This window comes from Chlorocebus sabaeus, chromosome 20 (genome assembly GCF_047675955.1).
Source record: "Chlorocebus sabaeus isolate Y175 chromosome 20, mChlSab1.0.hap1, whole genome shotgun sequence".
Lineage (NCBI taxonomy): Eukaryota > Metazoa > Chordata > Mammalia > Primates > Cercopithecidae > Chlorocebus > Chlorocebus sabaeus.
In genome coordinates this window covers 130,731,583-130,757,123 of record NC_132923.1, presented here as the reverse complement: position 1 = coordinate 130,757,123, position 25,541 = coordinate 130,731,583, and the positions used below count along the sequence as shown (strand labels likewise).

The 25,541-nt window shown below is 54.0% G+C and overlaps 2 protein-coding genes across 8 annotated transcripts in view; one reads left to right on the top strand and one right to left on the bottom strand.

Annotated features, from left to right (window-relative positions):
• KCNAB2 (potassium voltage-gated channel subfamily A regulatory beta subunit 2) overlaps positions 1 to 2,695 on the top strand; it is a 109,392-nt gene extending 106,697 nt beyond the window's left edge. For all 6 annotated transcript variants that reach the window (XM_007980829.3, XM_007980827.3, XM_007980830.3 and 3 more), the window contains one exon: positions 4 to 2,695. In XM_007980829.3, coding sequence (XP_007979020.1) covers positions 4 to 93 — 90 coding nt within the window. In that variant the 3' untranslated portion in view covers positions 94 to 2,695. The remainder of the gene's footprint in view (positions 1 to 3) is intronic.
• Positions 2,696 to 3,307: 612 nt separating this feature from the next.
• The window catches only part of CHD5 (chromodomain helicase DNA binding protein 5), a 79,356-nt gene continuing 57,122 nt past the window's right edge, over positions 3,308 to 25,541 (bottom strand). Inside the window, exons 32-42 of one of the 2 annotated variants that reach the window (XM_007980798.3) lie at positions 22,860 to 22,939; positions 22,472 to 22,604; positions 14,984 to 15,073; positions 14,218 to 14,355; positions 13,845 to 13,953; positions 12,503 to 12,635; positions 11,917 to 12,112; positions 8,157 to 8,320; positions 7,937 to 8,051; positions 7,774 to 7,827; positions 3,308 to 6,968 (exon numbers count right to left, since the gene is read on the bottom strand). In XM_007980798.3, the coding sequence (XP_007978989.3) occupies positions 7,820 to 7,827; positions 7,937 to 8,051; positions 8,157 to 8,320; positions 11,917 to 12,112; positions 12,503 to 12,635; positions 13,845 to 13,953; positions 14,218 to 14,355; positions 14,984 to 15,073; positions 22,472 to 22,604; positions 22,860 to 22,939 (1,166 nt within the window). In that variant the 3' untranslated portion in view covers positions 3,308 to 6,968; positions 7,774 to 7,819. The remainder of the gene's footprint in view (positions 6,969 to 7,773; positions 7,828 to 7,936; positions 8,052 to 8,156; positions 8,321 to 11,916; positions 12,113 to 12,502; positions 12,636 to 13,844; positions 13,954 to 14,217; positions 14,356 to 14,983; positions 15,074 to 22,471; positions 22,605 to 22,859; positions 22,940 to 25,541) is intronic. The other variant, XM_007980799.3, reaches the window with a different exon arrangement.

The window sequence follows — 25,541 nt, the reverse complement described above, 5'->3', positions numbered from 1 at the left end:
CAGGTCCTTCCAAAACTGTCGTCTTCCATTATCCATGAGATTGATAGTATTTTGGGCAATAAACCCTACAGCAAAAAGGACTACAGATCCTAAGCCGCCCCCGCCCGCCTGCTCGGACACTTGCCATTCCCTCCTAGTCTCTGTTCGCTCGCTTAAGCTGTTCTGAAGCCAAGTGAAGAGTGTGGTTTGCATCCAAGAGAAAACACCACACTGTGACGTCATCGGGAAACGATCTCCCAGTCGCTGCCAGACACCACCCACTGCTTCGCTGGACAACGTCGAAGTCCAATCTGTGCCCGGGACGGCACTGGTTAGGAAGGACGTTCGAGCGGCCCCACCCAAGCCTGTCACCTCTGCTCATCCTCCAAGACCACCCAGCTTTCTCCCAGCCACAGCCAAGATTCCCAAAGTCAAGGCCCGAAGATTCCCAAGATTCCCCAAGTCAAGGCCGGGCCAAAGCCTGGGTGGGTTCTTGGGGCAGGCAGGGCTGCCTCTCCTCTGCTGAGAATCCCTACCCCGTGTAAGGGGAGAGGGAAAAGGGGTCTGGCCCATCGAGGGGTCCCTTCTGCCAGGGCCTTTGTCGCTGGGGCAGGGGCCTCCCCACTGGGGGTCTTCCTCCACCTCCCACTTTCCAAGGGCTCCAGGAATCTGGGCCTGACCCAGATTCCTCCCCCATCCTTCTCTGCTCCAACCTGTCCCACTGGGTCCCGGCGGGGGCCATGCCTACCAAGCTCGAGCTGGCCCTTGACCCCCACCCCCCCCACCCTCGCTGGCAGGCCAGGGACCCCAGGGGGATCGGCTCTACAATTTGGGAGCCACAAAAAGTGTAGGGCTGTGATTTCTAGCTCAGCATCCCACCGTCTTCCTCCTACACACCAATGATGAGCCCTCACACCAGTGATGCCCGGAGCACATGGGAGGGGTCCCAGTGGGGCAGGCCCTTCTGTCCGGCCACCCCTGTCCTGGCCTCAGAAGGCCCTATGGTCATGTGCTCCTAGCTGCACCGTGGCTGCTGGCCACACCGTGGCAAGTGGCAGCAAAGGCCAGCCCTGTGCTCGAGGACGCACTCCTCTTGGCCCCTGTAGACTTTCTCTAAAGCCACCCTCCAGCCCAGGCTGCTATTCTGCACTGAGGTGGTGGGCTGGAGTTTTGCAGAGAGCATGCTTGGACCCTTTCAGTACGAAAGGGTCCTTGGGGTTTTCTGTGCCCAGGACTGGGGTGCGGCACCCCCACGGCAGCCCCCACAATGTAGGAAAAGACCTCAGGGAACCTCTCCCTGGAAAGATGGCCGGGGCTTGTTGGCCCCTCCCACTACCCGACACCTGGAACAGACTGGGGAGAGGGGAGAGAGGGCAGGACAGGCCAGAGTGACACCCCTGTGCAGCTTGGGCCGGAGGGCTGGGGATGCCAGGAAATCTGCAGGTGCGGGGGTGCCACCTGCAGGCCCAGGCCTGTGTCCTGAGCAGTACCCAGGCTTTGCTGACCGCGCAGGGCAGGGCTCCACTTAAGCCACCCCCACCCCTCGCCAGCTAGCTCCATAGGGAAGCCTGTGTCTCCTGCCCCCAAGGCACACCCTCAGCACGAGCACCTCCGTTCCCACTTTGCCCTTGGAGGAGCCACTATTCCAGAAGGCTCCACCCTGCTGTCCAGCAGGAGCCTGCTGTCCAGTCCTGGACAGGCCAAGGCCTGGGAAACGTGTGTAAGTCAGAAAGACCAGCAGGGAGAGGCTGGGGTGAGGCAAGGAGAGGGATGCAGCTTCTGCTCTTCCTGGCCCACCTTCATGCTGCCTCTGGCACCTAGAACCCTTGCCCCTCGTAGACCAAGTCCCGGGGGACTCCACCCAGTCCTGCTGCCCACTTCACCAGCAGCAGCCCTCTGAGTGTGGGGCGGGGAAGTCCCTTCCCAACGGAGGTCCCAGCCTATGGCCCTGGGCCCAGGTGGGGGTCGCCTGCTTCCTTCTAGGACAGGGTCCTGCAGTGGCCAATAGTGCCAGAGGGCAGGTGGCCCACCTTCGCCATCAGGGAGGGTGGCTGGCCCCATCCCTACTGCCACCCCAGCCCCACCCACTGTTGGAAGAGGGACCGGCGCGTGAGGTGGTGCCCGGGGTGGGCACTGCTACTTAACGCAAGCCACACCTGGGGCAGCTGAGCCCCCACTGTGGGTTTGCCAAACAGAGGCCAGGCCCCTGGTGAGGCCCAAGAGCCCAGTGCCAGGATGCAGGCAGCCTCTGGCAAAGCTCTTTCCACAACCTGGTTCCTGGATGTCCTGTTTGCTCCACGCCCATCTACAGGGAGGATGTGAGGGGTTCTGCCTCCTGGGGCCAGGTCCCCCCTCGGGAGGGGGGTGTTAGGTGGGACCATCCGAGAAAGAACAGAAGACCAAGGGCAATCGGGGTCTAGAAGGGAGGGCGCTGGCCCTGCTGGGTGCTGTGGAGCCCCCACTGTTTCCCACTCAGCCTTGCGGTCCCCGGGAGTGACGGGCTTCCTCCCATCTTCTGTCCTTGTCCAGTCATGTAAATAATGTGCTTTTTCCGTCCCCGCCCCCCGTCTTTTTTTTAAAACCGACCGTGGTTCCTCAGCTAACTGCATTCCCTACCTAGGCAGAGACTGTCCTATGCCTCGAGCTTCCAAACGAGACTCAGATCACGACACAGCCACCGTATTTATGGAATGACAAAATAAAGCCCAAACCCATCGGTCTGCGCCTTTGTGCCCCTCTCATTTCCTCGGGGTCAGGGCTGGGCCAGGGCCACACGGGAGGGGAGGAAAAGGCTGCCAGCAGCAGGGGCTGGGGTGTCCCCCAAACCGAGCCTGCAGCCAAAGGCAGGTGGGTTGGAAAGGGCCTGTGGAGAGAGATCGGGGACAGGGACTGGGGACGAGGTGGTCAGAAGACCTGGCGCCCCCATCTCTCCCAAGGGATTCAGCCCAGGGGCCCAGTGCCTCCCCTGCCGCCCCCAACACACACATTCTCTTTCCCCGACTCTGAGGGCCCAAAGCTGCTGGCTGGGAGGCTGCTGTCCCTCTGGGGACCTGGCTGGCTGCTGCTCTCACAAGGACAGAGGTCAAGGCCTGGAGAAGCTCTCATGGCATGTGTTTGGGGTACAGGTGAAAGGAGCCCCACTCTAGCACACCCCTGTTTCGTGCTCCCCCCCTTCCCAGTGAGCCCCTGCACCCATGAAATGACCATCCCAGGCAAGAGAAGGCTTCCGGACACGCCCCCACCCCCCACCACTCTTCCCTGGCCCCAGCCCCCACCGCATTCTAAATCTTGAATCTTAAAAAAGAAAAAAAAAAAAACAAACCTCTGATTAAATCCTTTCCCAAAGGATTTATTAAAACACAGAAAACCAAAACATACACACAGAGTACAAAGAAAAGGTGATTGTGTCGGCTACAGCCTCTGTCCAGCCCCCGTGGGCGAAGACCAGACAAGCCACGGTTCACAGGGGAGCCTGGCTTCCAAAGCTCGACCCGCCCCCGCCGGGGCCACCCTGGCTGGGACTCCTGGCGCGCCCTGCACCCAATCCAGGACCCTCCCTTTGCCAGCCCGGGGCTGTGCCTGGGGAAAGGGATCAGCCCCCTCTTAGCTGGGCCTGGGCCGGTGGGGTCTGCTCCCTTCACACCCCTGAACTCAGACCCCACGGGCCAGTGGGACTTGTCTCCAAGGGTGCTTGGGCTCCAGTCTCTGCTCGAGGAGTTCAGGACACACACACACACCCAACGGGCCCTTTCTGGGTTATCGCACCTAAAAAAATACTTTGTTAAAAAAAATCTGAAAATTAAAGAAAAAGAAACAAAACAAAACACAACGCCAGTGAGTTTGGGCTGATGCACCACAACCTGTAAACTTCCAGACATAGAAAACGGGCCAGGAAGCAGCTTCCGAGACCCAGGCTGGGCCGTGCACAGGAGAGACCGGGGGAGGGCGGAGGCCAGGTCACCAATACAGCGAGAGCAGAGAGGCACGCCAGCCTTGGCCCGCACCCATGCCCTGTCCCCTGCCCACGGACCCCGACGCACACTGGAGGCTCCAAGTGACCAACACTTGACCAGCTCCACCTGGCTTCCAGCTCCCACGTCCCCAGGCCCACTCTCCGCTCCACCTCCTGGGGCCCTCAAGTGTCCTGGATGACAAGAGTGAGGGCTGCAGGTGTCACGGGGCCAAGGCTTGGTCAGCTCCTGACTTGGGCAGGGGAGCACCCGGGGAACTCTGGGAAGGCCGCCCCCCCGAAAGCAGGGGGATTTCAATCATAGGGGGCAGGGAAAGTCCGGCCTGCCCCTGGGAGAAGCCAAGTTGGCAGAAAACACAGGAGCTTCAGAAGGTGGCTTTCACGGGGGATGCTGCTTCTGCCTCAGGCATGTATGTGAGGGTCCTGTAGACGCGCGCACTCCACCCCGAGTAACCTGAGCCCATGGGGCAATGCCTTCCAAGACCTTGGCTCAAATGTGGCTCTGCAGAAGCCCTACTCAGCACTGGCTTAAATAAAGTGGCTGCAAATCTCCAATCGCAGACTGGTACTTTGGGCTCATGCTCATGCCTGAGGACCCCGATTCCACCAGCAGCAAAAACCAAACCCAGCCAGAAGATGCCAACCACGGAAGCCACCATCACCACTTTCGGCAGAGATGACTGACAACCAAGAAGACACTCTCAGATCTTTTCTCCTCTCCCAAACTGGTCAGCCCCAAACCCGCTGTGACTCAGCAGCTCACCCCTCCCGGGCTCCGGGGTGCCGGCCACGGAGAACACCACGTGGCCCTTCTGGACCAGGCAGTGCAAGGGGCCCAGGCCCGAAGGCGCTCTGACCAGGCTTTCCTGGGTGCCCGAGTCTAACCAGGCAGAGGAGAAGGGAGCCCTGGCGAGGCCTGGGAGGGAGGCAGAGAGGAAGGGACACAGCAAGGCTGCCTGGAAGGAGGGGCTCCCAGGGGAGGGACCATCAGCCCTTGGGGTGGAGACACAGACCCCTACCCTGACCGCCACAGGTCTCCAGTCCTGCTGCTCGGGACCTATCTGCTGTGGGCCAAGGAAGGTGGGCACTGCTCCCAGTGACAGCCAACCCCAGTGCTGGCCACTGCTTGGTTGGGGATGAGGGCACAGGAGTGAGTTTATGGCAGGTCACCTCGCCTGTGACCCGAGCCAGGAGCCTTTGCCGGGAGGCACTGCAGAGCACACAACACGCGTGTGGATAAACCACATGTGAGCCCGCTGACGATCATCTCCACTCCAGGGTGCTCCCCACTACGCCCACCTGCAGTGTCAGGGTCAGCCTGGCCTTCCAGACCTGGATCCAGACTGGAGTGTGGGAGTGCGCCAAGATGAAGGGCTCACGGGTCCCGCCCTCCGGGGTTCAGAGAGAGCCTCATTATGAGTGAAGCATCTGGGGCTTAGCGAGGGCCAGGCAATCACTCCAGTGTCTGCAACACAAGCCGGTGAATCCTGACCCAGCCCTGGCCCACTAAGTCCCAGGCAGGCCCTCTGCAGGGAGCTGAGCCCCAGCCCCTGTGGGCACCTCCACCCCAGACCCAGCTGGGTTTTTCACGGAGCCCTTTCCTAACACTCCCAGGATTCTGCACCCAAGGCACCTTCCCTGGGAAGGTCTCAGTTCAAGACTCAGAAATGCCTTCCAGGTGGACCTGGGGCTGGGAGGAGGATCAGACACAGACAGGCCTAGGGAGGGCCTGACCTGCTCCCCATCTCCGTCCCCAACTTGGAGGGGCAGGGGCCGGGGGAGTGGGTAGGATTCCAACAACCCCCATGTGGGAAGATGGTTTGGGGACTCCAGAGCGCTCCTGGCAGGAGACAAGGCAGCAAGCCCCTGGTGCTGCAGCTGGGAGGAGTCTGCAGAGGGCACTGGGTCGGGTCCCCCTCAGGCAGAGCTCTCCCCACGCCCTCCAAGACTGCAGCCTCAGGCAGGAAGGCCCCGGGAGGGCCTTTCCAGGGACAGGGGAATGGGACAAGTCCAGGCCCCCAGGGGCAGCCTGGTTCCACCCGTGGAGGTGGGCGGGGCAGGCATCCCAGGGCACACGGCAGGGCCAGGGTCTCCTGGGCCAGCTCAGGGCCCATGACCCTCCTTGCTGGGGCGCCAGCTATCACTGCCCTTAACCACACCTCTGGCAAAAGGCAAACCCCCAAATGCAGCAGTGGCTCCGAGGCAAGCACTGGTCCTCCCCAGCCCACCCTCCTGGGATCACACGCTTCTGCCCGCCACGAAGAGCCGGGGCCACAGGCCCCCCACTGGTAACAGAGTTCAGGGCCTTCAAGACACGCTGGGCCAGGGACAGACACCTGCTGGCAGAGGATCCTCCTCCCCGCAAGGAGAGAGCAAACACCTGGCAGCCTCCAGCCTTGGTAGGAAGGAGGGGAAATGTCAGCCAGGGTCTCACCACTGGGCTGGACAGGGGCTCCCCAAGCCTGCCCTCTCTGGTGTTGGGAGGCTCCAATCGGGCAGGGGGCTGAAGCAGAGGGGGCAGTCACACAGGTGCAGACAGGACAGGCAGGGGACGCGGAGGGCTCCCAGGGCACCGGGCGCCGTGTCCTCCCCAGCTGGGCCGAGTCCACAGGGCAGTGCCAGGGCTACCTTGGGTCTGGAACCCATCGGTAAAGAGATGTCAGTGCTGCAGGTTCGAATCTTCCATACGTCATCCAACTTTTATCAAGACAAACGTGTTCAAGTCTTCAATAGGAAAGTGCAAAAGATGTACAAATAAATGAAATCTCTTCTAAGAAGTCGTCTGGAAAAGGTGGAGAGGGGGCACGTCCGGCGTGGTTGTGGGGGCAACGCTGTATGGAAGAACACTTGAATTATGATGAGGTGGCACTTCTGGGCTCTGGCCCAGGCGGGCTGGGCCTCGTCCTCCATGTGATGGCATTATTCAGTTTCCCTTTTTGTCCCAAGGTGGCGCTGGCTCCTAAAAAGGCGGCAGCTTTTCTCTCCCATGGGGGTCGGGCATGTGGCCCGGCAGGCGTGGCTGCAAAAGGCAAATCAGTAGGTTAAGCAGGTGGGCAGTTATAGGGGGCAACAGGGTGGCACCCAACAGCCTATAGCAGCTTCTCCGCCTATCACAATCAACTATGATCGGGACCCCCAGCCACGACCTCCCAGCCACAGGCTGCCGGGCCAGACCATGAGCTACACCCAAAGTTCTGAGAGCACCCAGGAAGCAGCAGCGGGCAGGGGCAGCCAGCCAGGAAACCCCTCTGGAGCCTCCACCAGCAAGACACAGTTCCCACAGGGACAGACACAATGTGGTGGAGGCTGGCGGCCCCAGAGAAGACGCCCAGAGTGAACTGGCAGTCTCTATGAAATAAGCCCCCTCTCTTGGCCAACAACCCCCATAAAACCTTCAGCCACCCTCCTGGTCCTGGGCAGGGAGTGAGGGTGTAAGACAAGATGTGATGTCCGCCACCAGCAGGACAGCAGGGGCAGGACAGGGCTCCACGCAGGGGCAGCAGTCTCTGACTTGCGCTGGGAACACGTGTGCAAATGAGAACACACGTGTACACACAGGAGCTCACCCAAGTCCGCCGACCCCTTCACGTCCTGCCACCCCAGCCTCCCAGTGGACAGAACGTGGGCCACAAGGTGGTCCCAGGGCCAAGGGGGCAAGGTAGAGGGGCTCCAGGCAGGTGGTGACTCTCGAAGCCGCCGGAGGCAGTAAAAGCTTCAGGACTTAGGGAAGGGAGTCAAGTGCGGGGACGGGGCTGACTGTGGCCAGGCCTGATTTGCCAGCAATGGGGTGGCGGGGACGAAGAGCAGCACCCAGCAGCCCTCACCTCAGCTGGAAAAGAGCGCTGCAACACAGGGAAGTCTCGGGGACGGCTAGATATCTGTCAAAAAAAGAAGAGACCGGGCTTGCCTGGCGTCGGCGGCAGCAGCAGGCAGGCCGGGCCCGGCGGGCACCCGTGTGCATGCTGCCCGGAGCGGACGGGCACCTACCGGTCACATAGGGCCCCAGGGGCATCTGGTTGTAGTTGACAATCCCTCCCGGTCCAGGGCCCCGGAAGTTGGGCCCAAAGTTGTTGCTGTACATCTGGGAGGAGCCGAAAGCGCCCTGGAGGCAAGGACCCAGCTTCACAGGTGGTCTCAGGCCCCCCACCCAGCCTCCACCCAGGGGCACACCAGGGGGTCGGGCCGGGGCACACAGGCCGAGCCTGACCTGCTGGATGGTGGGGTCCCCGGCACGGTTGGTCAGGCGGCTCAGGATGCTGCGCTCCGACATCTGCAGCCGGGCGGCCACCGGGGGGATGCGGGACAGCATGGATGGCAGCCGGGTCACATCCGCCTTCATGTCGCTCAGCAGCTCCTCCAGCTGGTTCAGAACTGTGGTGGGAGGCAGAGGAATGGCAGGATGGAGGGATGGAGGGGTGAAGGGATGGAGGGGTGGAAGGATGGAGGAATGGAAAGGTGGAGGGATGGAGAGATGGAGGGGTGGAAGGGTGGAGGGATGGGGGGTGGAAGGGTGGAGGGGTGGAGGGATGGGGGGTGGAGGGGTAGAGGGGTAGAGGGGTGGAGGGATGGAGGGATGGAGGGGTGGAGGGGTGGAAAGATGGAGGGATAATGGAGGGATAATGGAGGGAAGACAGAGAAATGGAAGGAAGATGGAGGCATGGAGGACTGATGGAGAGAGAAGGATGATGGAATGGAGGGGTGGAAGGATGGATGAATGGGGGGGTGGAAGGACGGAGGGGTGGAGGGATGGAGGGATGGAAGGGTGGAGGGATGGAGGGATGGAGGGGTGGAGGGATGGAGGGGTGGAGGGATGGAGGGATGATGGAGGGACAATGGAGGGAAGATGGAGGAATGGAAGGAAGATGGAGAGATGGAGGAATGATGGAGAGATGGAAGGATGATGGAGGTATTGAGGGGTGGAAGGATGGATGAATGGAGGGGTGGAAGGATGGAGGGATGGAGGGATAATGTAGGGATAACAGAGGAATAATGGAGGGATAATGGAGGGATGGAGGGAAGATGGAGGGATGGAGGGATGATGGGATGATGGAGGGATGGAGGGATGGATGGAGGGATGGAGGGATGGAAGGATGGAGAGGTGGAAGGATGGAGGGATGGAGAGATCATATAGGGATAATGGAGGGAAGATGGAGGAATGATGGAGGGATAATGAAGGGATGATGGAGAGATGAAGGGATGATGGAGGGATGGAGGGGTGGAGAGATGGAGGGATGATGGAGGGACAGAGGGATAATGAAGGAATGACGGAGAGATGGAGGAATGATGGAGAGATGGAAGATGATGGAGGGATGGAGTGATGATGGAGGGATGGAGGGATGATGGAGGGATGGAGGGGTGGAGAGATGGAGGGATGATGGAGGGAAGATGGAGGGATGGAGGGATAATGAAGGAATGATGGAGAGATAGAGGAATGATGGAGAGATGGAGGATGGTGGAGGGATGTAGGGATGATGAAGGGATGATGGAGAGATAAAAGGATGTAGGGATGATGAAGTGATGATGGAGGGATGAAGGGATGATGGAGGGATAATAGAGGGATGAGGGATGATGAAGGATGATGGAGAGATGGAGGGATGGAGGGATGATGGAACAATGAAGGGATGACAGAGGGATAATGGAGAGATGGAGGGATGACAAAAGATGGAGAGATATAGGGATGGAGGGATAATGGAGGGATGGAGGGATGATGGAGGGATGGAGGGGTGGAAGGATGGAGGGATGGAGGGATAATGGAGGGAAGATGGAGGGAAGGAAGATGGAGGGATGGAGGGATGATGGAGAGATTTAGGGATGGAGGGATGAAGGGACAGTGGAGGGATGGGTGATGGAGGGATGATAGAGGGATGGTGGAGACATGGAGATATATAGGGATGATGGAGGGATGGAGGAATGATGGAGGGATGGAAGGATGGAGGGATGATGGAGGGTTGGAGGGGTGGAGAGATGAAGTGATGATGGAGAGATGGACGGATGAAGGGGTGGAAGGATGGAGGGATGGAGAGATGATGGAAGGATGATAGAGGGATGGAGGGATGATGGAGAGATGATGGGAAGATGGAGGGATGAAGGGATGATGAAGGGATAATGGAGGGACAGAGGAATGGAAGGATGGAGGGATGGAGAGATGATGGAGGGATGGAGGAGGGATGGAGGGGTGGAGAAATGGAGAGATGGAAGGATGGGAAGATGATGGAGAGATGGAGGGATGGGGTGGAAAGATGGAGGAATGGAGGGAAAATGGAAGGATGATGGAGGAATGGAGCAATGATGAAGGGATGATGGAGAGATGGAGGGATGAAGGGATGGAGGTATGATGAAGGGATAATGGAAGGATGGAGGGGTAGAAGGATGGAGGGATGAGGGATGATGGAGGGATGAGGGATGGAGGAGTGGAGTGGAAGGATAAAGGGATGGAGGGATGGAGGAGTGGAGTGGAAGGATAGAGAGATGGTGGGATGGAGGAGTGGAAGGATAGAGGGATGGTGGGATGGAGGAGTGGAAGGATAGAGAGATGGTGGGATGGAGGAGTGGAAGGATAGAGGGATGGAGGAGTGGAAGGATAGAGAGATGGTGGGATGGAGGAGTGGAAGGATAGAGAGATGGTGGGATGGAGGAGTGGAAGGATAGAGGGATGGTGGGATGGAGGAGTGGAAGGATAGAGGGATGGAGGAGTGGAAGGATAGAGAGATGGTGGAATGGAGGAGTGGAAGGATAGAGAGATGGTGGGATGGAGGAGTGGAAGGATAGAGAGATGGTGGGATGGAGGAGTGGAAGGATAGAGAGATGGTGGGATGGAGGAGTGGAAGGATAGAGAGATGGTGGGATGATGAAGGAACAGAGGAATGATGGAGAAATGGAGGGATGGAAGGACGGAGGCATGGAGGAATGATGGACGGATGGAAGGATGGAGGTGTGGAAGGATGGAGGGATGAGGGATGATGGAGGGATGAGGGATGGAGGGGTGAAAGAATAGAGGAATGGAGGGATGAGGGATGATGGAAGGATGAGGGATGGAGGGGTGAAAGAACAGAGGAACGGAGGGATGGAGGGGTGGAAGGACAGAGGCATGGAGGGATGATGGAGGGATGGAGGGATGAAGAGCTATGCCAGGGGAGGCAGCCTGAGAGCTGGGTCTTATTTGCAAGGGTGTATGACTGCACTCGCCCAGAACCGGGCACCAGGAGGTGCTCTGCACCAGGCCCTCCCAAGCTGCCAGGCAGCGTTGCCAAGTGGGGGACCCAGCAGAAGCTTCCAAAGAACTCCTCCCAGGAGCCCCTCTGGGCTGGGCAGGGGCCCACGGGCTGCAGATGAGCCAGCCAGAAGCTTCCCTCCTAAGAGTCCTCAGGGAGGCCTGCAGCCCCAGGCCCTGCTAAGGCACAGGGTCGGAGTACACCAAGGAGGGCTGCAAGGCACGGGGATGGGTACAGCAACTCTCACCACAGGGCCACTCCCTCCCCCAGCCATCTGGGAGCCCCGAAGGCAGAATTGTGCCCTGTGACCACAGGCAGAGATGTGCAGCCAGCACCAAAGGTCTGAATCGCAGGAGATCTTGGGCAAACTACTTCCCCCTCCCGCACACGGCCCACGAGAAGGTTCCAGGCCGATGGGTATCGCCCGGGCTAAAGACACAATGCATTTAAGGCACGCTGTCAGGACTCAGAAGCCTTTACAGTTTCGTGGTTTTGTGTGTCACTAGCCCGGGTCAGGGCCTGCACAGAGCAGGCTTGAGAAACAGGCTGGAGAAGCAAGCAGCCTCAGTTTCCCTCCGGGGCGATGAGGGGTCTGATGATAGGACTGTCCCATCTTGGCCCAGAAGTCCACTGCCCTTTGGGCTGACATCTGTCCCCAGCCCCTACCCCATCAGCACCCTCATCTACAGCCAAGAGCACTGGCTGGGCAGGAGGAGGGTTGCGGGGGCCACCCCGCGGGGGGCAGGGCTCGCTCACCCTTGTGCAGGACAGCATTGGCAGGCTTGTTCCCGGCAAGGGACTCCTTGGACAGGTGCTGGTGGCTCTCGGCAAGGCACTCCACTTCAGCCAGGCGGGCGTTGAGGGCCATGGCGGGGTGGTTGGGGTCCTGGGTCATGTTCAGGTACGCGGCCCTCCGGAGCTGCTCCTCAATGACCAGCGCCTGCTCCAGCAGCTGGGGGTAGGGGGCAGCGTCGGCCCGGCCCCTCCCCCTGAATGGCTACCCTCCGTCCTCCACCAGCGCCCGCCCCAGGCCAAGGCTCCCGGCAGAAAGGAGGGAAAGGAGACGTACTGCCATCTGCTGCCTGCCCTGGCCTGGTGGTGGCCAACCCTTGGAGCTGTCACCAAGCTGGGTTCTCTGTACCTCATCACCCCAAGGAGGCAGATGACTCCCCAGTGGGGCCAGGGCCAGAGCAAGGATCCACCATTGTTAGTTGATGGACTTGCTGACTGCTTCATGGCTGTGTGACCCAGCTACATGTGGAGGGGTTGCTGTTCTTTAATTCCTTTGCCTTTGGGAGGCCCCTCCCCGCCCCTGCAGCCCCTGGCCCTTCAGAAGACTGACCTTAAACCTGCGGGCCAGGAACTTGTTCTTCATCTCCAGGTAGTTGCCCTTGTGGATCTCAGACTTGAAGGGCTCGTTGAGGATCATGTACCGCGGGTCATTCTGGATGTCCTGCCAGCGGGCATAGCCGTGCCTGGGTGGGGCACCGTTAAGGGCAAACCCGGTCATTAGAAGAGGTGGGGCCATAAGGGGAGGCAGCTCAGGCAGAGGGAGAGGCCAGCCCGGGGATCGGCATCCTGGCTGTATGCTCTCAGGCAAGTCCTTAAGCCAGGCTACACGATGAACATATTGATGACACAACAGTGACAGTATCAGCAGACACTGACAGGTGCCCTGGGTGCACCAGACACAGCCCTGGGGCTTCAGAGGGTTAACTCTTCACCCCAACAACCTGGGGTGCATACATTTAAGTCCTGCCCCCAGCACCCGTGAATGGGAACCTTTTTTGGAAACAAGAGTACTTGCAGATGTAATCAAGAAAGGGTCACACTGCATTAGGGTGTGCCCTAAATTCAATGACTGGTATGCTTATAAGAGGAAAATCTGGGGCCAGGCATGGTGGCTCACGCCTGTAATCCCAGCACTTTGGGAGGCCAAGGTCTTGAGGCCAGGAGCTTGAGACCAGCCTGGCCAACATAGCGAAACCCCGTCTCTACTAAAATTACAAAAACTAGCCAGGCGTGGTGGCACATGCCTGTAGTCCCAGCTACTCAGGAGGCTGAGGCAGAAGAATCACTTGAACCCGGGAGGCAGAGGTTGCAGTGAGCTGAGATCACACCACTGCACTCCAGCCTAGGCCACAGAGTGAGACTCCATCTCAAAAAAAAAGAAAAAGGCCGGGCACGGTGGCTCACACCTTGTAATCTCAGCACTTTGGGAGGCTGAGGCGGGTGGATCACTTGAGGTCAGGAGTTCGAGACCAGCCTGGCCAACATGGTGAAACCCTGTCTCTATTAAAAACACAAAAATTAGCCGGGTATAGTGGGTGCCTGTTACTAGGCTACTCAGGAGGCTGAGGCAGGAGAATCACCTGAACATGGGAGGCGGCAGCTGCAGTGAGTCGAGATCAAGCCACTGCACTCCAGCCTGGGCGACAGAGTGAAACTCTATCTCAAAAAAAAAAAAGGGAAATGTGGACCCAGACAGACACACAAGGAAGAAGCTGTGATGACAGCGGTGGGGAGCGGGCGACGCAGCAATGCCAAGGATTTCTAGCCACCGCCAGAAATTAGGAAGATTGAGGAAGAGCAAGGATGGCTTCCCCAGAGCCCTCAGAGGGCTCTCCCCAAGGTCCACAGAGGAACAGGCAAGTGCCTGCCCAGCCCAGCCTGGCCAAGGATACGTCACGATGCCCGCCAGCAGCCAGTAGTCGTGGCGCCGGTGCCAGATGTCGTAGATTTTCCCCGAGGACACAGCAGCCCGCTCCTCGTTCTGCCACAACGTGTGCAACTCTGGGAAACAAGCCAGGGTGAGCAGGATGAGAAGTGCCCCGGCTTTCACACACAGGCAGGCTTAGAGAGCCACTCCCTCCCTACTTGCCACTGCCTCCACCCCCAGAGGTCCAGTGTTCCAGTGTTGCTAAGAAAGATTATACAATGGACTTCTATCAATCAGTCGCACTCTAGTATAAAATTGCCACTGGGTAACTTTATCTAGACTCCTGGGACCCACAGTCAGGAAGCCTCAGCTCTCCGCCCTTCCTCCAACCCCAATACCTGTGAAGCCCCCATCTGCGATGTTGAACATGAACTTGAATTTCCCCTTCTTGTCCTCCTTCTTCCCCTCGTCATCTTCCTCTTTGTCACCATTTTGCTGTGTTTCAATGGGCTCCTTCTCCTCAGTCTTGGTGTCATCTGCCGGGGACAGATCACATTCTTTCATCCATCCAAAAAGCAGTGCCCAGGGGCCTCTCTCTGCCAAGCACTGGGGACCCAGGACGCAAGTAGAATACATCCCCTTGTCCTCAGGGGGCTCGCTGCCCAGAAGGGTCTTAAACAAGCCAACGGTCCCTCTCTCTGTCCTGGGCAGGGAGGCTTAGCTCCAGGCCCTAGCGCTCCTCCCCGACCACATAAGGACCACCCAGGAGGAGGACAGGAGAGCGCTGTGAAAAGTACAGCTCAAGTTCAAAGACACAGAGCTGCCTGAGGGGGCTGATCTGAGGACAACTGTTCAGAACATTCCAGTGCCTAGAAGTATGCAAAGCTTCCAACTGAGCCCCAAATCCCCCAGGCCAGGCTCTATGACCAGCTCTCCTCTCACTCAGGGGCTGAGGCACAGCAGCGCTCAGGAGAGAGGAGCGGTGAGTCTGTCCCCAGCCCTGGCTGTGAGGTGCTGGTGAATCCAGGCTCCCACCTGCCAGCTCCAATCAGACCCGGGGCCAAGGGGACAGTGCCTGGGAGACTGTGGGAGGCTGAACAGGATCCAGAGGGCACCCTCAAGGGACCATGGGGCACAGGTAGAGAACACAGAAGAGCCCCAGACCTGGCCTGAGTTCAGAACCGTCCCCTCTGCTGTGGATCAAGCTCAGCTCCAGCTTGTCCAGGATCTTTTCCTTCTCAGGAAGCACCTCCTCTGCAAGAAAAAGAGGGTTCGCAGCGTGGGGTGGGGTCCCAGAAAGCAGAGAGGACTCTGGGCTGGTGGCTTTCCATCTTTCCAGGATAGAACCCTGTCCATCAATACGTTCTGCAGAGTCCTACAGGTGCCACCAAAAAGAGCGAGTCCCCTCGGCCAGGTGCAGTCGCTAACACCACTCATCCTCATGGGTGTGGGATCTGAACTGGACCACCCGAGGCAGAGGCAGCATCACAAAGCTGCTCCCAGAGGGAGACTGCCCATGGAACCTCCCAGCCTGAGCCTCCGGAAACAAAAGAGAAAGGACACTCCCACTCCCCAGAGGACACGGAGCTCCTGCAGATAAAAATCACAACCCCTGATGAGGATGCACCCAACCCAAACCCAGAAAACAATGGTCCCCCACCAGCTGACACACAGGAGGCAGACAAGCACCTGGGGGTAACAGGACAATGTCAGAGACTCTCAAACAGGGGTGTCCGATCTTTTGGCTTCCCTGGTCCACACTGGAAGAACCGTCTTGGGCCACACATAAAATACGCTAAACACTGACAACAGCTGATGAGCTTATATATATATATACAATATATATACATACACACATACACACACACACACACATATATATCACAAAAAAAGACTCAAAATGTTTTAAGAAAGTTTACAAATTCGTGTTAATTCGCATTCAAAGTCATCCTGGGCCGCATTTGGCCCACGGGCCACACGGGTTGAAAAAGCTTGCTCTAAAATAAAGTATATCTAGAGTGACCAAAGACAGAGAAAAAAGAAAAAGAAGGAAGAGAATCCACAGGGAATGAATAAGACTCCCTCAAAACTAGAAAAAAAAAAACAGATAAAATTTCTAGAAATGTGGGCGGATCACTTGAGGTCAGCAGTTCGAGACCAGCCTGAACAACATGGTGAAATCCTGTCTCTACTAAAAATACAAAAATTAGCCAGGCGTGGTGGCAGGTGCCTGTAATCCCAGCTATTCAGGAGGCTGAGGCAGGAGAATCAGTTGAACCCGGGAAGCAGAGGCTATAGTGAGCCGAGATCACACCACTGCACTCCAGCCTGGGTGACAGAGCGAGACTCCATCTCAAAAAAAAAAAAAAAAAGGAAAGGAAAGGAAATACCACAATCATTAACATTTTGATTGCAGAATTCTAAGATGTGCTCTAAGACTTCAGGCCCTTGGTGTCCATGCCCTGCAAAATCCCCTGGAAGGTGAAGAGGATGGACTCGACCCCCCAGAGCAGGTTCCGTTTTGTGGCACGGGTGACCTTTAAACAGGGAGATGACCTGAGGAGACCTAACCCGACCACACGAGCCCTTTTCTCTGGCTGGTCACAGAAAAGGAAGTCAGAGATTCGAAGCATGGGAGGGTTTCTTTTCACCACTGCTGGCTTGAGGACAGACTAGGCTACATGGCAGCAATGTGGTGGCTTCCAGGTGCTGAAAATGGACCCAGCTGACAGCCAGCAAGGAAATGGGACTTCAGTCCTCCAGCCTCAAGGAGCTGAAATCTGCCAACAATAAAGAGTGAGCACGGATGTGGACTTTACCCCAGGGCCTCCAGACGAGAACTCAACCTAGTCGATACTTTGATGTCCTGAACCTTGTGACATCCTGAGCAGAACACCCAGTTACACCACACCAGGCGTCGGACCCACACAACTGCGAGCTCATGGTGAGTGCTGTTTTAAGCCACTACGTTTGCAGTAATTTGTGACACAGCCATGCAAAATAATACAAATGGGAAGGTTTTAAAACACAGCTGTGCAAAGCAAATATACATGGAAGCTGGATCTGAGGATTACTCAAAAAGCCTGGCAGAGAAATAGATAACAAAAAAGAAGCAAGAGATATGAAAATTTATCAGCACCCATCTTTTGCTAACCTTGTACTCTGCTTTCTTCTTCATAGCATTTGGAGTCTGTGGTTGAACAACATGTATTTCTGTTTATTGTTGATTGCCTGTGTTCCCCACTGGAATACAAACTCCATGGAATGAAGCTTTCAGCTGTTTTGGTTCATTGCTTGTGTCCCCAGTGCCTGGGACAGCATCTGACACTCAGCAGGCTCTCTCTCTCTATATATATATGCATGTGTATATATATACGTTTGTTGGATGAATGAACCAATCAATGAGTAATAGGAATTCCAGAGGGAGAAAATAAACATAATGAGGACAAAGAAAATATTCAAAGAGAGAATGACTGAGAGTTTTCCCATAATTGATGCAGGACATAAATATTCAGCTTCAAGAATCACAGTGAGTCACATACAAGATAAACAAAAACTTCACTCTAAAAACAAAACAAAAAATATCCTCCATTGTAGTGAAGCTACATATCACCAAAGACAAAGAGAATGTCTTAAAAGCAGTCTTTCAATGTGAGAAAAGACAGAAATGACCAATTTCCTACACGGGAGCAACAATTACACCAACGGCAGCCTTCTCAGCTTCTCAGCAGCCTTTTCAGCATAATGAATGCCAAATAAAAATGGAAGAATATCTGCAAAGTGCTGAGGGAAGATCCCTATCCCATCTTCAATTGTACTAACTATTCAAGAGTAAAAGAAAAATAACAACGAGAGAATCAACCATTCCCCAAAAAACTGCTGAAAGCACCATTAAAGGTGTACTTTAGGAAGGACTTTGAATGAAGCAAGGATGAACAAATAAGCAAACACAAACTGGTAAGAATGTGAGAAGATCTAAAAAAGGATTAAAGATTTAGAAATAAGTGTAACAACAAATTTGGGAAAGTAAAAACAAACTGAAACTAAAATACTGGGCAACAGCAATGTGGCAGATGAAAGGGAAGTGAGTTAGAGCTAAAGCTATCTAAAGTCCTCATATTACTCAGAGGGATACATGTTAAAAATGTAAGAGTACAGGCCGGGCGCGGTGGCTCACGCCTCTAATCCCAGCACTTTGGGAGGCCAAGGTGGGCGGATTACAAGGTCAGGAGATCAAGACCATCCTGGCGAACACAGTGAAACCCCATCTCTACCAAAAATACAAAAAAAAAAATTAGCCGGGCGTGGTGGCGGGGGCCTGTAGTCCCAGCTTCTTGGGAAGCTGAGGCAGGAGAACGGCGTGAACCCGGGAGGCTGAGCTTGCAGTGAGACAAGATCGCGCCACTGCACTCCAGCCTGGGTGACAGAGCGAGACTCTGTCTCAAAAAAAAAAAAAAAAAGTAAGAGTACAGAATGAAACTGACTATAAACCTTCCAAATAAGTTGAGGGGGAAAAGACAAGATATAAAGAAAATTTGATCAATCCAAGAGATGTCAGGAAAGGAGGAAAAAGGAGAAAAAAGGATAATATATAAAGTACAAAATAAGACAGTAGAAACCCATCCACATACCTAGTTATTACAATAAATGTAAAGAGATTAAACTAGCCAGCTAAAAGACAGGGATCCTATAATTAGATTTTTAAATGATGAATCCTCTATACACTGTCTAAAAGAGACCTAAAACATTACAAAGAGATTAAAAGTGAAGAAATGAAAGAAAGTATTTGTAAATCATGTATCTGATGAGGAACACGAATCTATATAAAGAACTCATACAAGCCAGGCACAGTGGTACACGCCTGTGATCCTAGCTACTCAGAAGTCTAATGCTAGAGAATTACTTGGGCCCAGGTAAAGCCCTCCTAGGCAACATAGTAAGACCCTGTCTCTAAAAGTATTAATTAATTTAAAAAGAACTCTTACAACTCAGTAATTTTTTAAAAATCCAATTTTAAAATAGATGAAGGATCTGAAAAGACATTTCTTCAACAAATCATATACAAATGAGCCATAATCACATGAAAAAATATTCAACATCTTTATACACAGAGGAAACTCAAATCAAAATGACAATGCCATACCACTTCTCACCCACTAGGGTGACTATACTCAAAAAAACAGATAATAGGCCAGGCGTGGTGGCTCAAGCCTGTAATCCCAGCACTTTGGGAGGCCGAGACGGGCGGATCACGAGGTCAGGAGATCGAGACCATCCTGGCTAACACAGTGAAATCCTGTCTCTACAAAAAAAAAAATACAAAAAATTAGCCAGGCGTGCTGGCGGGCGCCTGTAGTCCCAGCTACTCGGGAGGCTGAGGCAGGAGAATGGCGTAAACCCGGGAGGCGGAGCTTGCAGTGAGCTGAGATCCGGCCACTGCACTCCAGCCTGGGCGACAGAGTGAGAATCCGTCTCAAAAAAAAAAAAAAAAAAAAAAACAGATAATAACAAGTATTGGCAAGTATGTGAAGAAACTGGAACCCTCACACATGCTGGTAAGAATGTGAACTGATGTAATACACATGGAAAACAATTCAGCAGTTTCTCAAAATGGTACAGAGAATTACCATATGACCCAGCAATTCTACTCCTAGATATATACCCAAGAGAACTGAAAACCTATACCCACACACAAAAAAAATGTGTACACAAATATGTACAGTAGCCAAAAAGTGGAAACAACTCACATATGTATCACTATGAATGGATAAACAAAACATAGTAGAGCCATACAATGGAATATTATTTGGGCATAAATAGAAATGAAGTACTGCCTGTAATCCCAGCACTCTGACAGGTCAAGGTGGAAGGATCGCTTGAGTACAGGGGTTTTCAAGACCAGCCTGGGCAACATGGCAAAACCCCATCTCTACAAAAAAATACAAAAATTAGCCAGTGTGTCAGCATGTGCACCTGTAGTCCCAGCTACTCGGGAGGCTGAGGTGGAAAGATCGCTTGCACTCAGCGGGGCAAGGCTGTAGTAAGCCAAGATCATGCCACTATACTCCAGCCTGGGTGACAGAGCAAGACCCTGTCTCAAAAAAAAAAAAAAAAAAAAGGAATGAAGTACTAATACATTCCACAACATAGACGAACTTTAAAAACACTATGCTAAATGAAAGAAGCCAGACACAAAGGGCCAAAGTACTGTATTATTCCATTGGTATGAAATGTTCAGAATAGGCCAGTCCATAGGACAGAAGTGACTGCCAGGGGCTGGGAGGAAGAGGAAGAAATGGGGAGTGATTACCAAGGGGTAAGAAGAATTTATTTTTGAAGTGATAAAATGCTCTGGCATTAGATAATGGTGATGGTTGCACAACTCTGGATGTACTAAAAATAACAAACGGTATACTTTATTTATTTATTTTTTTTTTTTTTTTTTGAGACAGAGTGTCGATCTTGTTGCCCAGGCTGGAGTGCAGTGGTACCATCTCGGCTCACTGCAACCTCTGCCTCCTGGGTTCAAGAGATTCTCCTGCCTCAGCCTCCTGAGTAGCTGGGATTACAGGCGCCCGCCACCACGCCTGGCTAATTTTTGTATTTTTAGTAGAGACAGGGTTTCACCATGTTGGCCAGGCTGGTCTCAAACTCCTGACCTCAGGTGATCCACCCGCCTCAACCTCCCAAAGTTCTGGGATTACAGGCATGAGCCACCGCGCCTGACCTGAATGGTATACTTTAAGTGGCTCAACTGTATATGTTAATTATACCACCATAAAGCTGTTACATTAAAAAATAAAAAAAAAAAACAGGAATAGAAAAAGGCGTAACAAATATGTACTAAACAAAAGAAAGACCAACCCAAATCAGCAAAAATAAGCTTTTTTTTTTTTTAGATGGAGTATGGCTCTGTCGCCCAGGCTGGAGTGTAGTGGTGCAATCTTGGCTCACTGCAAACTCCACCTCCCAGGTTTCCGCCATTCTCCTGCCTCCTGAGTAGCTGGGACTACAGGTGCCTGCCACCGTGCCCAGCTAATTTTTTTGTATTTTTAGTAAAGACGGGGTTTCACCATGTTCGGCAGATTGTCTCGAACTCCTGACCTTGTGATCTCCCCACCTCGGCCTCCCAAAGTTCTGGGATTACAGGTATGAGCCACCACGCCTGGCCCAAAAATAAACTTTTAAGCGAAAAGTTTAAAGGGGGATAAGAGGGTTGTTACACAATAATTAGAAGCACATTTCACAAGAAAAATATTAAAAACCTGAACAAATATGCACTTGACAACCCAATCTCAAATGATATGAAACATAATCTGGCATTATAAGAAGAAAAAGATTAATCCATAATCATAATGAGAGATTTTAACACAAGTCTCTCAGAAACTGACTGATCAAAGCAAACCAAATACTAGTGAAGATATTAAAAACTTGAACAACATAATTGGCATGCATTATCTACTGATCTAATGCATATATATATATATATATATATATATTTTTTTTTTTTTTTTTTTTTTCCTGAGATGGAGTCTCGCTCTGTCGCCCAGGCTGGAGTGCAATGGCATGATCTTGGCTCACTGTAACCTCTGCCTCCCAGGTTCAAGCAATTCTCCTGCCTCAGTCTCCTGAGTAGCTGGGACTACAGGCACACGCCACCACACCCAACTAATTTTTGTATTTTTAATAGAGACAGGGTTTCGCCATGATGGCCAGGCTGGTCTCAACTCCTGACCTCAGGTGATCCACCTGCCTCAGCCTCCCAAAGTGCTGGGATTACAGGTGTGAGCCACCATACCCGGCCCTAATGCATATAGTTAGAACCTTAAACCCAGCAGTTAGGGAACAGACATTCTCTTCAAGCACATATACAGCATTTACAAAATCTGACCGTATTGAGCCAGAGAGCAGGTTTCAACAACCTCATATAGACTCATGTTTTCAGACCACAATGCAATTGAGTCAGAAATCACAAATAAAAAAGTAGCCCAATAACTGCCAATCTCTGTATGGTAAGAAAAGTTAAAGACCAACAGGCGAGGTGGCTCACGCCTGTAATCCCAACACTGTGGGAGGCCAAGGTGGGTGGATCACTTGAGGTCAGGAGGTTGAGACCAGCCCAGCCAACAGTCTCTACTAAAAATTAAAAAAAAAAAAAAAAATTGTCCGGGCACAGTGGCTCACACCTGTAATCCCAGCACTTTGGGAGGATGAGGCGGGCGGATCACAAGGTCAAGGGATCGAGACCATCCTGGCCAACATGATGAAACCCCGTCTCTACTAAAAATAAAATTAGCTGGGTGTGGTGGTGCATGCCTGTTGTCCCAGCTACTGGGGAGACTGAGGCACAAGACTCACTTGAACCCGGGAGGCGGAGGCTGCAGTGAGCCGAGATCATACCACAGCATTCCAGCCTGGGTGACAGACTGAAACCCTTTCTCAAAAAAAAAAAAAAAAAAGTTAAAGTCCATTAAGTCCATATAGTGAGGCCTGAGCTCCTGGCCTCCCCTCACCAGGGGGCCTGCACAGGGCTGGAGTCTACCTCTCTGCCAGGCAGAAACGAGCTGAAGTACAGCCACCTGCCCTTCTCTGAACCCAGGCCTGCTGAGGCCAGACATGGCACTGGGGTGGGCAGACTGCAGGAAGCCCAACCTCTCGGCAGCTGCTCCGGGGAGGGCGGGGCCTTCTCCGTCTCCTCTGGCCGCTCCTCTCGGGCTCTCTCCTTGCTGGCTGGGCTCTCGTGCTTGTCCTCGCCCTCCACTCTGTCCAAGGCAGCTGGAAGGGCCTGCAGAGGGGAAGCCAGGAGAACTGCAGGGCCTGGGGCCTCACCAGGAACAGAGGACGGGGAACGTGCGCTGGGCTGCGAACCCAGTCTCCTGGCTCCCATTGCTTGTTCCCAGTCTGCTCCTCCGGACTCAGAGCCCCGAAAAGGGAGCCAGGAGGCCTGGGTTCCACCTTGCTGTGCAGGGCCTGAGAAGGTCCCCAGACCCAACCTCCACCCCACATACACCACAAACCCAGACGCCAGCACGTTCCACACCTGGACTTCTAGGGGCTTCTTTGGCTTCTGCATCCCCGGGTCCTTCTCATCCATGTAGCCCAGCTGTGCTTCCATTTTGTCTGAAAGATCAAGGGAAAGAGGTGAGACAGGTGGGCTCAAACGGGAAGGGGTAGGGCAGGGAGTGGGGTGGCAGAGAGGAGAGGTGGGGCTTGGCCTTCAGGAGGCTCCATTGCAGCCAAGCACCTCCAGGAGAGACAGGCAGGATCCCTGGCTAAGTCAGAGAGGCCAGGCCAGGCCTATGACTTAGTCATGTTTGGAGGCCCTTGAACCCAGTGAGACCAAAGTGAGGGGCTGTCGGGACAGGGCCTCACACAGCAGTGGCTGCTCATCTGGAGGCAGGGAAGTGAGGCAGACGGAGGCCCAGATTGGGAGCCACGCCGCCTGGTCTGGTCCTAGCTTTCGGGCAGGCTGGCTGGCTGTGTGCCACTGGAGAGGGTGTGAGTTTCCTCCCTGCCAAGTCAGCCACCGACACACTGCAAAGTGCTGGTCACTTATGCGGCTCTGAGAAGCCCTGGGAGGTGGGCACAGCTGGGAAAGCGGAGGCTCACGGAAGTTAGGTGACTTGCCCAAGGTTAGACAGAGTTCAGGCCAAAGCCAAGAAACAAACCAAGATGTGTCCACTTCCAAGGGCTCCCTTGTGCTTGGAGGCGCAGCTTCTCAGGGCCTGGCCTCACCCATCACCAGGGGGATAGCTATGTCCGCCCCAGGCCTGTGAGGCCCAACTGAGGGACCAGGTATTTAACAGGCATTTGCTTCACCCAAATAAACACCTAGATCACCAAAGAGACACTTGGGCACAAATGACCCAATTAAGTGTGCAAAGCATCTGAAAAGACATTTCTACAAGTCTACAAATAGCCAATAAGCACACGAAACCACACTCAACGTCCTTGACCCAGGGAAATGCCAATCGGAACCAGAGTGAGACACCACCTCACGCTCCCAGGACAGCTAGAACCATGAAGGCAGAGAACAAGTACTGCTGAAGACGTGGAGAACCTGGGACTCTCGCACAATACCAACAGGAACATAAAATGGTACAGCTACTTCGAAAACAGTCTAGTAGTTTCTCAAAAGGGAAAACAGAGTTATCACATGGCCCAGCAATTCCATTCCTAGATACCTGCCCAAAAGAACTCAAAACCTATGTCCACACAAAAACGTGAAATACACCAGCATTATTCACAGTAGCCAAAAAGTAGAAACAACCCAAAATCTATCGACAGAGCAATGGATAAGCAAAATGCAATAAATCCATACAAGAAAACGTTACCGGCCAGGCGCAGTGGCTCGCGCCTGTAATCTCAACACGTTAGGAGGCCGAGGTGGGTGGATCACCTGAGGTCAGGAGTTCAAGACCAACCTGGCCAACATGGCGAAACCCCATCTCTACTAAAAATACAAAAATTAGCCGGGTGGTGGCAGGCACCTGTAATCCCAGCTACTCAGGAAGCTGAGGCAGGATGGCTTGAACCTGGGCGGCAGAGGTTGCAGCGAGCCGAGATCACGCCATTGCGCTCCAGCCTAGACAACAAGAGCAAAACTCCGCCAGGCGCGGTGGCTCACGCCTGTAATCCCAGGACTTTGGGAGGCCGAGGCAGGCGGATCACAACATCAGGAGATCGAGACCATCCTGGCTACGGTGAAATCCCGTCTCTACTAAAAATACAAAAAGTTAGCCAGGCGTGGTGGTGGGCACCTGTAGTCCCAACTACTCGGGAGGCTGATGCAGAGAATGGCATGAACCCAGGAGGCGAAGCTTGCAGTGAGCCGAGATCGTACCACTGCACTCCAGCCTGGGCGATAGAGCGAGACTCCAAAAAAAAAAAAAAAGAAAAAGAAAAGAGAAAAGAGCGAAACTCCATCTCAAAAAAAAAAAGAAAGAAAAAGAAAAAGAAAACATTATCAGCCATAAGGCAGAATGACTGAATCACTGATGCACACTGCAATGTGGATGAACCTGGAACCCCAGGCTGAGCGACAGAAGCCAGACACAAAGCCTCACGCACCGTGTGGTGCCATATGCATGAAACATCCAGCATTGCGAAATCCCCAGACAGGAAGCAGGTTAGTGGGTTAGTGGCTGCTCAGGCCTGGGGTGGAGGGATAGGCAGTGGCTGCTAATGGGTACAGGGTTTCTTTTTCAGGGAAATGAAAACATTCCAGCCTTAGCCAGTGGCGATGGTTGTACACCCTGCAAATATACTAGAAATCACTGAATAGTACTTTTTTTTTTTTTTAGATGGAGTCTTGCTCTGTCCCCCCAGGCTGGGGTGCAGTGGTGTGATCTTGGCTCACTGCAACCTCCGCTTCCCAGGTTCAAGCGATTCTCCTGCCTCAGCCTCCCGAGTAGCTGAGATTACAGGCACGTGCCACCACACTCAGCTAATCTTTTGTATTTTTAGTGGAGACGGGGTTTCAACATGTTGGCCACGTTGGTCTCAAACTCCTGAGCTCAGGTGATCCTCCCGCCTTGGCCTCCTAAAGTGCTAGCATTACAGATGTTAGCCACTGAGCCCAGCCAGTTTTTCAAAAGAGTGAATTTTGCAGTAGGTATATAAATTATATCTCAAAACTGTCATTAAAATGAAAAACTCTCTGGAGAGTGACATTTCAGCAAACAGAGGCTTTGGGGGAAGGAGAGGCCGTCTTCTGTGGGGT